The sequence below is a fragment of the Oncorhynchus tshawytscha genome, linkage group LG33, assembly GCF_018296145.1.
Source record: "Oncorhynchus tshawytscha isolate Ot180627B linkage group LG33, Otsh_v2.0, whole genome shotgun sequence".
In the NCBI taxonomy this organism is placed as follows: Eukaryota; Metazoa; Chordata; class Actinopteri; order Salmoniformes; family Salmonidae; genus Oncorhynchus; species Oncorhynchus tshawytscha.
Genome location: NC_056461.1, coordinates 37,790,039 through 37,802,607, shown reverse-complemented (window position 1 = coordinate 37,802,607; position 12,569 = coordinate 37,790,039). Strand labels below are relative to the sequence as shown.

The 12,569-nt window shown below is 44.7% G+C and overlaps 1 protein-coding gene across 1 annotated transcript in view; it reads right to left on the bottom strand.

The window, feature by feature from the left end:
• adamts2a (ADAM metallopeptidase with thrombospondin type 1 motif, 2a) overlaps positions 1-9,174 on the bottom strand; it is an 82,263-nt gene extending 73,089 nt beyond the window's left edge. The window contains exons 1-2 of the mRNA XM_024396944.2: positions 9,042-9,174; positions 7,513-7,937 (exon numbers count right to left, since the gene is read on the bottom strand). Coding sequence (XP_024252712.2) covers positions 7,513-7,937; positions 9,042-9,126 — 510 coding nt within the window. The 5' untranslated portion in view covers positions 9,127-9,174. The remainder of the gene's footprint in view (positions 1-7,512; positions 7,938-9,041) is intronic.
• Positions 9,175-12,569: the final 3,395 nt, after the last annotated feature.

The window sequence follows — 12,569 nt, the reverse complement described above, 5'->3', positions numbered from 1 at the left end:
ACTTTCAATGCTACGGTGTCAGTCATGGAATTCTTCCAAACGCTATATATATATATATATATATATAATGCCACGGTGTCAGTCATGGAATTCTTCCAAACGCTATATATATATATATATATATATATATATATATATATATATATAATGCTATGGTGTCAGAATTCCATGACTGACACCGTAGCATTTAAAGTAATATATATATATATATATATATATATATATATATATATATATATATATATATATATATATATATATATATATATATATATATAGCGTTTGGAAGAATTCCATGACTGACACCGTAGCATTTAAAGTTGGTGAATATATACATATATTAAATCTGTGTAATTGGACTGAGTCTCGTGGCACCGAAAGAAGGCTGACACAGAACCAAACAAAAAACACACATTACAAGATATTTATTGGCTTCCATGTTTGTGATGAGTGCTCTCTAAGGAGGTCAGCTGTATTCAGGTGTATAGATACCTGTTCTCTACCGCAACCGCAGAGGCCTTGTGTCTTCCAGGTCAAAGATGCTCTGTTCAGTCCAGCTGGGCCTGTTCTCTCAACTATAAATCCTGACAAGCATGTCAATATGTCCCTTTGAAAGAGTAATGTAACACGCAGCCTACTAGACAAGGCCTACAGCCAGATGGACTGGGCCTACAGCCAGATGGACTGGGCCTACAGCCTGCTGGTCTGGGCCTACAGCCTGCTGGTCTGGGCCTACAGCCAGATGGACTGGGCCTACAGCCTGCTGGACTGGGCCTACAGCCTGCTGGTCTGGGCCTACAGCCTGCTGGTCTGGGCCTACAGCCAGATGGACTGGGCCTACAGCCTGCTGGACAGGGTCTATAGCCTGCTGGACTGGGTCTATAGCCTGCTGGACTGGGTCTATAGCCTGCTGGACTAGACCTACAGCCTGCTGGATTGGGTCTATAGCCTGCTGGACTGGGCCTACAGACAGATGGACTGGGCCTACAGCCTGCTGGACTGGGTCTATAGCCTGCTGGACTGGGTCTATAGCCTGCTGGACTGGGCCTACAGCTAGATGGATGAGCGATGGAGAGAGGGAAGAAAATAACACCAGAAGAATGCTATCTTGTATCCTACAATTAGGACTGAGGTTTCCATCCACACTCAAACAGAAACGAATCTAAACTCCTGGTGAGAGGAAAGAAAGTGTGCCAGTGTAGTCACAGTGGGCTCCCCACTCTGTCCTTCCAATGGAATAATCAAAGGCCACAGCTACTCCATAGAGAGCCAGGGGATTCTGGAATGGCCCTACCCGAAAAGTGTTCCTCTTTCACCCCTCTCCATGGCCCGCTCAACACCACAAAGAGAGTGACTCCTATTGGCCCAAACCTGGGAGAGGTGCGACAGATGGCTGAAACAGTTAGCCCTGGTCCAATTTGGTGCATTTGGCTCAACATTGATTTGAGACGGCTCTGAGTTTGTGTAAGTACGGACACAGCTCCAAACACCCCAGCCACATCCGTGCCAGAGGAGCAGCATGAACAAAATTCATACAACTTGATTGTAGCACAAAGTTAACCCAACTAAATAAGTGACATCTACCGCTTATGTTGAGAAAAGACCCCCGGGACGACAGAAACTTGAGAAAGGTTGCATCTTTGTCACTTGTTTAAACACAGCTGACATAGGCTGCTATGTCGTGCAAAGGCCGAAGGATTTCCAACCAACACAGAAACCATCACAATGCAAAATTGCTTCATTTCCTGAACTTTTGGGAAGCGTGTGGTCTGTATGGGATTATGGTGTCTTTGGTGGCTTGATTGAAAGTTGGATAAGACTACCAGCTGTTCTTACTGTTTGTAGTACAGAAGGCTTTCTTAAACTATGGATCCGTACCCAAAGTGGGTCCTGGGCATGCGAGAGGTGGGTTGTGAGTTATGACAATAAATCTATAATCACACACTATTTATTCTTAATTTGTGTCATTGGAGGACGATTTGGGTCATGGTGGAATGGTCCATTTCTCATTCGGGTCTCGAGCTGTATAAGTGTAAGAACCCTTGTAGTAGAGGATTGACTGCTCTGATATTATAACACCGAGAAAGTGATATGTAAGTTATATTTAATTATAATTCAGCAACGCAATGCATCTCTGGAACAAGGTCAAATGGGACAGATCACACAGAGAAGGGATGAGGGAAAAAATAGATAGATATCACACACACACACACACACACACACACACACAGAGACTTTAAACTGACAGGCTGACCCCTCAGGACAAATTGCATAAGAGGATGGTTTCCATGACAACTGTCTGTAGCATAGGCCACAGCAGATTTGCTCAGGCCACCCAATCTAATTTAGCCTGGGTACCAGTCTCTTTAGCTAATCCACTCCATGTCATGTGCCAAGGAGACTGGCCTTTCTGCCATCTTCAAATATTAACGTTCTATCATTAATGAGCTCGAGGTAAACAGAGGATTTGATCGTGATTCGATCACCCTCACAGCTATCTTCCAATCACAACAAAAAATGTATGCACATTTTGGAACTCTTATCCTTTTTTCTCCACAGAACAAGTTGGTATTCGGTTGCTAAGCAACAGTTTTTTGTTTGTTCAGATGCTCACATCTAAATTCTCAAACTAAATACATACAGCAATTTCAACCACAAAATGTCTACGTTTTGATTTTAAGCATCAAAATAAAACTTACTTTGTTTTAAATTCTAATTTCGAAGCTCCACATGATGTCATGGAAAATAATCATGTTTTTTCCAACAACCAATGAGCAACTCCGCTGTTAATTCAGCGCATATTGAACATTGACATTGCCGAAAGACCAGTATTTTTTGGCAATGACAAGGAGTGGCGAGTGAAATGTTAGCTAAAGAGACTGGTACTCACACTAAATCTAACCTAAGAGGCCATACCAACACATCACTTTTTTTCTGAGAATCATTTGGTGTATGTCACTTCCTCCTACAGATACTGTGGCAATGGCAACAGCTTGTGCCTCTGCTTGTAGGGCATTCCTTACTCACTTGTCTCTTAGCAGGGGTCCAGGACCAGCATCATGCCCCTAGCCTTCTCAGTGCAGCAGCCTACTCTGGACCCGTATTCATAAAGAATCTTGGAGTATGAGTACTGATCTAGGATCAGTTTTATAGATCATAATGATCTATAATTTTATAGATCATAATGAATACACGGAGGGACCTGATCTTAGATCAGCACTCTTTCCTTCTCTGAGACACTTTATGTACATAAGCTCCACTTTGCTGCTGGTCTGCTGCAGTCTGCTAATGGTGGTACTCATGCCTGGCCTGCAGTACCAATGACCTGGGGCCGACCAGCAATGACCTGCATACTGAATACTGCCATCCTGCCTGGTGGAGGCCAATCAGCAATGACCTGTATACTGAATACTGCCATCCTGCCTGGTGGAGGACCATCAGCAATGACCTGCATACTGAATACTGCCATCCTGCCTGGTGGAGGACCATCAGCAATGACCTGCATACTGAATACTGCCATCCTGCCTGGTGGAGGCCAATCAGCAATGACCTGCATACTGAATACTGCCACACTGCCTAGTGGAGGCCAATCAGCAATGACCTGCATACTGAATACTGCCACAATGCCTGGTGGAGGCCAACCAGCAATGATCTGCATACTGAATACTGCCATCCTGCCTGGTGGAGGCCAATCAGCAATGACCTGCATACTGAATACTGCCACACTGCCTGGTGGAGGCCAATCAGCAATGACCTGCATACTGAATACTGCCACACTGCCTGGTGGAGGCCAATCAGCAATGAACTGCAAACTGAATACTGCCATCCTGCCTGGTGGAGGCCAATCAGCAATGACCTGCATACTGAATACTGCCACACTGCCTGGTGGAGGGCAATCAGCAATGACCTGCATACTGAATACTGCCATCCTGCCTGGTGGAGGACCATCAGCAATGACCTGCATACTGAATACTGCCATCCTGCCTGGTGGAGGCCAATCAGCAATGACCTGCATACTGAATACTGCCACACTGCCTGGTGGAGGCCAATCAGCAATGACCTGCATACTGAATACTGCCATCCTGCCTGGTGGAGGCCAATCAGCAATAACCTGCATACTGAATACTGCCACACTGCCTGGTGGAGGCCAATCAGCAATGACCTGCATACTGAATACTGCCACAATGCCTGGTGGAGGCCAACCAGCAATGATCTGCATACTGAATATTGCCATCCTGCCTGGTGGAGGCCAATCAGCAATGACCTGCATACTGAATACTGCCACACTGCCTGGTGGAGGCCAATCAGCAATGACCTGCATACTGAATACTGCCACACTGCCTGGTGGAGGCCAATCAGCAATGAACTGCAAACTGAATACTGCCACACTGCCTGGTGGAGGCCAATCAGCAATGACCTGCATACTGAATACTGCCACACTGCCTGGTGAGGGCAATCAGCAATGACCTGCATACTGAATACTGCCATCCTGCCTGGTGGAGGCCAATCAGCAATGACCTGCATACTGAATACTGCCACATTGCCTAGTGGAGGCCAATCAGCAATGACCTGCATACTGAATACTGCCATCCTGCCTGGTGGAGGCCAATCAGCAATGACCTGCATACTGAATACTGCCATCCTGCCTGGTGGAGGCCAATCAGCAATGACCTGCATACTGAATACTGCCATCCTGCCTGGTGGAGGCCAATCAGCAATGACCTGCATACTGAATACTGCCACACTGCCTGGTGGAGGCCAACCAGCAATGATCTGCATACTGAATACTGCCATCCTGCCTGGTAGAGGCCAATCAGCAATGACCTGCATACTGAATACTGCCACACTGCCTGGTGGAGGCCAATCAGCAATGACCTGCATACTGAATACTGCCACACTGCCTGGTGGAGGCCAATCAGCAATGAACTGCATACTGAATACTGCCACACTGCCTGGTGGAGGCCAACCAGCAATGATCTGCATACTGAATAGTGCCACACTGCCTGGTGGAGGCCAATCAGCAATGACCTGCATACTGAATACTGCCACACTGCCTGGTGGAGGCCAATCAGCAATGACCTGCATACTGAATACTGCCACACTGCCTGGTGGAGGCCAACCAGCAATGATTTGCATACTGAATACTGCCACCCTGCCTGGTGGAGGCCAATCAGCAATGATCTGCATACTGAATACTGCCACCCTGCCTGGTAGAGGCCAATCAGCAATGACCTGCATACTGAATACTGCCACACTGCCTGGTGGAGGCCAATCAGCAATGACCTGCATACTGAATACTGCCACCCTGCCTGGTGGAGGCCAATCAGCAATGCCAAGCAGGGAGAAGTTTGTTTCATTATGAGATTACAGCTTTCGTTTTGTTTACAATCCTATATTTTGATGCAGACCATATGAAAAACATCTGCCTACATGGAAAATATCCTCAGTCCTTCTGTGCAGTGATACACAACCACAACAATCTACCAGGGCAGTGGTTCCACTTTTCAATCTCTCCTGCCTCTTGGATGACCTCAGTCTAACCATCTTCATTACTATGGCATTTCCCCCTCTGTCGATCAACTGAAGCTAGTAATTGAAGTCACTCATGGACAGACACTCGCCAATGAGACTGTCCGTGTTTGAAGACCAGTCTTTCCCTTGATGGTTGTTTTCTGACACTGCAATCTGGACCTGTTTATTGGACAGTTCTGATCCTAGCACTGCAGAGTGATTTGTCCAGGGGACATGGGGAACAACACAGTGTAAAGAGAGAAAATCACAGTGGTGTCTTTTTTTAACAAATTGTTTATCGCTAATTCTAAACGCAGACTTGTCTGAAACCTACCTTGAGAGGGTAGTAGTGTGTGTGTCTCTAAGGAGTATATTTAATTAAACAGAGGGGATTTCAGCTAAACTATTTCATGTGATCATTAATAAGGAGACGTGGTTTATTTCCTGCAGGGTGGGAGGGAGAGGGGATGAAGCAGCTGTTTGAAATATGAAGTGTTAGCCTCCAGGCACTAAAACCTCCCCTGGGCCTCCCACCTCCAACAGCACAGAGACCTGCATACTGAATGCCGCCACCCTGCCTGGTGGAGGCCAATCAGCAATGACCTGCATACTGAATACTGCCACCCTGCCTGGTGGAGGCCAATCAGCAATGACCTGCATACTGAATACTGCCACCCTGCCTGGTGGAGGCCAATCAGCAATGACCTGCATACTGAATACTGCCACCCTGCCTGGGGAGGCCAATCAGCAATGACCTGCATACTGAATGCCGCCACCCTGCCTGGTGGAGGCCAATCAGCAATGACCTGCATACTGAATACTGCCACCCTGCCTGGTGGAGGCCAATCAGCAATGACCTGCATACTGAATACTGCCACCCTGCCTGGTGGAGGCCAATCAGCAATGACCTGCATACTGAATACTGCCACCCTGCCTGGTGGAGGCCAATCAGCAATGACCTGCATACTGAATACTGCCACCCTGCCTGGGGAGGCCAATCAGCAATGACCTGCATACTGAATGCCGCCACCCTGCCTGGTGGAGGCCAATCAGCAATGACCTGCATACTGAATACTGCCACCCTGCCTGGTGGAGGCCAAACAGCAATGACCTGCATACTGAATACTGCCACCCTGCCTGGGGGAGGCCAATCAGCAATGATCTGCATACTGAATACTGCCACCCTGCCTGGTGGAGGCCAACCAGCAATGATCTGCATACTGAATACTGCCACCCTGCCTGGGGGAGGCCAATCAGCAATGATCGTCATACTGAATACTGCCACCCTGCCTGGGGGAGGCCAATCAGCAATGATCTGCATACTGAATACTGCCACCCTGCCTGGGGGAGGCCAATCAGCAATGATCTGCATACTGAATACTGCCACCCTGCCTGGGGGAGGCCAATCAGCAATGATCTGCATACTGAATACTGCCACCCTGCCTGGTGGAGGCCAATCAGCAATGATCTGCATACTGAATACTGCCACCCTGCCTGGGGAGGCCAATCAGCAATGATCTGCATACTGAATACTGCCACCCTGCCTGGGGAGGCCAATCAGCAATGATCTGCATACTGAATACTGCCACCCTGCCTGGGGGAGGCCAATCAGCAATGATCTGCATACTGAATACTGCCACCCTGCCTGGGGGAGGCCAACCAGCAATGCCAAGCAGGGAGAAGTTTGTTTCATTATGAGATTACAGCTTTCGTTTTGTTTACAATCCTATATTTTGATGCAGACCATATGAAAAACATCTGCCTACATGGAAAATATCCTGTCCTTCTGTGCAGTGATACACAACCACAACAATCTACCAGGGCAGTGGTTCCACTTTTCAATCTCTCCTGCCTCTTGGATGACCTCAGTCTAACCATCTTCATTACTATGGCATTTCCCCCTCTGTCAATCAACTGAAGCTACCTAATACGTTCTACAGGCGTACTAGCAGGTTAATAACTATACACGAGGGATACATTTCTCAACAATGCAGCACTTACCAGGCCATCACAGTTGCTGAGAGCGACGGATGTGTCCCTGACGTTGGTGACCTCTCCTACATAAAAGCAGTCGCTCTCCAGTAGAGGCTCGTAGCGGGTCTGGTTGCCCTCCTCATGCCACTCCACTTTAGCTCCGGGGGCCACCAGCCTGGAGTTGAGGCGCAGGTGCAGGTGAAGCTCCCGGCCAAACACAGTGACGTTGTAGAAGAGTGTCTCCCTGTGCCTGGCGGTGCCATCTCCTTCCTCCAGGTCTCCATGGTTGCGGTCTGAGGTGGCTGCAGCCTCCCTCCTCCAGCGTCTGTAGACCTGCTGGTGCTGGCTGTCCAGCTGAGGTGCGGAGACAGCACCTGAGAGGAAGCGGCCTTCTGCGTCAGTGTTCACAGGCCTCACCACCCCATATTCCCTCAGGACATGCTGCAGAGACTCTGTGTGCAAAGGAAGAGACAGTCACACACTGATCAATACACACACAATCATGCATAGGAGCTCAGATGCACATAGTCACACAAGCACGCACACACACACTCAAGCAGGTACAGCTTTGGTATCTAAATAGCATGGGTAAATAAATAAATATCCTGGGTCTCACTTGATAAACATGACATCATACAATGTGAATCTGTGAATAATATAGATCAGACATTTTACAGCCACAACTGACTTTGGTATATTCCCTACCATATCAAATAAACCACAGACAACAAGAAACCTGGACAATAGGCCTATCAAACAGCGTTTTAAACTTCGGTGTTCCAATTGCCAAAGTGTTCACGCCCGATCCCCGCGCGCAGATGAGCATGCGTTTTACACGGTAGGTAGGCAGACTATCATTCTTTAGGAATTTCAAATAATTCTATGTTTACAACAAGACTACACACGACTGTATCCATCACTTTTGTTCACTTCTGTTTAGATTGGAAGCAGTGACCCACCCAGTAGGTGACGCAGGGAAGCACGCGTCAAGACAGTGTGATGCTCAAAGCTGTCAATTTGAAATAATCGAGTTCGTATTTAAATTAATTAAATTGAAGTGTCAAGTTTAATTTAATTCCAACCATTTATTTTACAAGTCAAAATGTAAATTATTATTTGGAGAGGTCGTTGTTGTTGTTAGGCAAACTAATAGCCTAACTGCTGTAAAAACCTCAACTATAAATTAGCAAATTCACGACTTATCAATAGTGCATGATGAATCTGCAATTAGAATGTTCTTTACATGCTGAATTTGAGCGCACGTAAACTGTGTTTGGATGCAAAATAAATGTGGGAAAAGTTGGTGTCATGCAAAAGAAAGGGAAACCTTACTGAGACACTGCATTGTTTATAAACAAACTACAGAGCCCAACTCCAGGATATTTATGTTTCTGTCAAATATTATTGAACATTTCTGGGCTACGAAATAACCTCTGTGAAATTGACGTGCATCAAGAGTCGAATCGTGATCAGAACATATTCTCAACCGTGGTGCCTAGGTTAAGCTTTACACAACTGTATTAAACGTAGCCTATAATATCACAAATCCCACATACCTATGCTATTGGATATATAAAGTCCATTCGCGTGAATTAGTTGCAGAAAAATGATAAAGAATGCAAATCCAGCCGTCACATCCATTGCAGGTCCGAAGAAAAAGACCGCACAGGATAGAGGCGGACTTTGAGATTCTAGATAAACGATCTACCAGCCCCTAACCCTCCCGAACAGATCTTAAAGCTCTCTCTCTCTCTCTCTCTCTCTCTCTCGATCTTTGATCGTGTTCACAGTGACAGCTGAAAAACATCCACTCTCTCAATTGCTATTAAATGTCACATTCTCACTTACAGGGAACATTGATAACGATATAGCTCAAATATTTACCCACTTTAAATCGATTACAAACTTTACAAATGGGCATAAGACACATCGGTGTGGGAACCAGCACTTCCCATCACCCAATGACATTTCCATGGTCTGTGGAGCATAACCTAATAATAATAATACTGCTACTGCTACTAATACTACTACTGCTACTACTATTACTACTACTACTGCTGCTACTATTACTACTACTCCTACTATCACTACTACAGATATTACTACTACTGCTACTACTACTGTTACTACTGCTACTACTACTATTGCAGCTACTACTATGGCTACTACTACTACTATTACTTCTTATACCACTGCTACAACTGCTACTACTACTAATAATGCTACTACTGCATCTACTACTAATAATACTACTGCTACTGCTTCTACTACTGCTACTATTATTACTACAGCTACTACTGTTACTGCTACTACCACTACTACTATAACTACTACGACTACTACTACTAGTACTACTACTACTGCAGCTACTACAATTACTACTACTACTGTTAGTACTGCTACTACTGCTACTATTACTACTACTGCTATTACTACTATTACTTATATCACTACTACTGCTACTACTGCTACTACTACTACTGCTACTACTGCTTCTACTACAGCTACTGCTACTACTGCTGCTACTAGTACTACAAGTAGTAGTACTGTTACTGCTACTACAAGTAGTACTGTTACTGCTAAAACTACTACTACTTATACTACTACTACAGCTAATGGTACGGCTACTACTGCTAGTACTACTACTGCTTCTACAATTTTGTTTATTTTATTTAACCTTTATTTAATTAGACAAGTCAGTTAAGAACTTATTCTTATTTACAATGACGGCCTTCCGCCGACCAACCTTAACCTGGACGGCGCTGGGCCAAATGTGCAGCACCCTATGGAACTCCCAATCACGGCCGGTTGTGATACAGCCCAGAATCGAACCAGGTTCTGTAGTGACGCCTCTAGCACTGAGATGCAGTTCCTTAGACAGCAGCACCACTCGGGAGCCCAAGTGATATGATTAATACTACTGGTACTACCACTACTATTACTTTTACTGCTGTTACCACTACTACTACTATTACTACTACTGCTACTACTACTACTACTACTGCTACTACTACTGCTACTACTACTACTACTACTACTACTACTGCTACTACTGCTACTACTACTACTACTACTGCTACTACTACTACTACTACTACTACTGCTACTACTACTACTACTACTGCTACTACTACTGCTACTACTACTACTACTACTACTACCACCAATACTGCTACTACTACTATACTACTACTACTGCTGCTATTACTACTACTAATACTATTACTACTACTGCTGCTACTACTACTACTGCTACTACTACTACTGCTGCTAATACTACTACTACCACCAATACTGCTACTACTACTACTATACTACTACTACTGCTACTACTGCTATTACTACTACTAATACTATTACTACTACTGCTACTACTACCGCTATTACTACTACTACTACGACTACTACTACTACTATTGCTTCTTCTACCACTACTACTGCTATTACTACTACTGCTACTTCTACTGCCACTACTACTACTTCTAATAATAATAATAATAAATATGAATGCAATTTAGACAGATACTTTTATCCAATGTGACTTACATTGCATGCATGCCTACATTAAGTACAGATGTTCAGGGGGAAATGCAACCCACTATCATGGCGTTGCAAGCGCCTTGCTCTACCATCAGAGCTACAGACTAGAGGACCACTTCCACTGCTATAGCTACTACTGCTCCATCTACTACTACTATTACTACTACTGCTACTACTAATGTTACTACTACTACTAATAATAATAATACTGCTACTTCTGCTGCTACTACTACTGCTACTACTACTAATGCTGCTACTACTACTGCTGCTACTGCTACTACTACTACTGCTACTACTACTACTGCTGCTACTACTACTGCTACTGCTGTTACTACTGCTGCTACTGCTACTACTACTACTGCTGCTACTACTACTGCTACTACTACTACTGCTACTACTAATAATACTGCTATTACATCCACTACTGCTACTACTAGTACTACTTCTACTGTTACTACTACTACTACTAATAATAATAATATTGCTACTTCTGCTGCTACTACTACCTCTACTACTTCCAAAGCTACTACTACTACTGCTATTGCTACTACTTCTACTACTACTACTACTACTACTACTTCCACTGCTATTGCTACTACTTCTACTACTGCTACTACTGCTATTGCTACTACTTCTACTACTACTACTACTACTGCTATTGCTACTTCTACTACTGCTACTACTACTACTGCTATTGCTACTACTGCTACTACTACTAATTCTACTGCTATTGCTACTACTTCTACTACTAGTATTGCTACTACTACTACTAATAATAATAATAATAGTAATAATAAATGCATTTTAGATAGACACTTTCATCCAATGTGACTTACAGTTATGCATGCTTACATGCTTACATTTTAGGGGGAAATGGAATTCACTATCCTGGCGTTACAAGCTTCATGCTCTACCAACTGAGCCACAGACTAGAGGACTGCTTAGCAGTGTCCCTAGGGAGGTCACTATTCTAGAGGAGTGACATGGGCCCATGGAGCAGGGAGATGGCTGGTCCTAGAATGAACCACATAGATATCCAGAATCATCCAACTCCATTATGCCAGCTGTCCCCCTCCTCACATGCTCCATCCACACAGCCATGTCTTCCACTCCATCATCTGACACTTACCCCTGAGACCAACCCAGGCTGTCTGCAAGTTGTATTACTTGTGATTTGGCCACCAAAGCCCTAAACTCTCCTGGCCACTGATGGATTGTTTGGGATAGAATCATAAATTATTCAATTACCCAGGTGGTTTTCCACACTTACATCAGTGATGTTCAGATGAACTGTCTTCCTACAGCCCACATTGCAGCCACTGGGGATAACACTGTTCACCCATGGCACCTTAGGGAAACACTGCAAACTACACCTAGAAAAAAATGTAAATGCAACAATTTAAAATATTTTACTGAGTTACAGTTAATATAAGGAAATCAGTCAATTGAAATAAATTAATTAGGCCCTAATTTATGGATTTCACATGACTGGGAATACATTTTTGCATGGATTAGAAAACTGTTGTGAACACCATTTTCCTCAT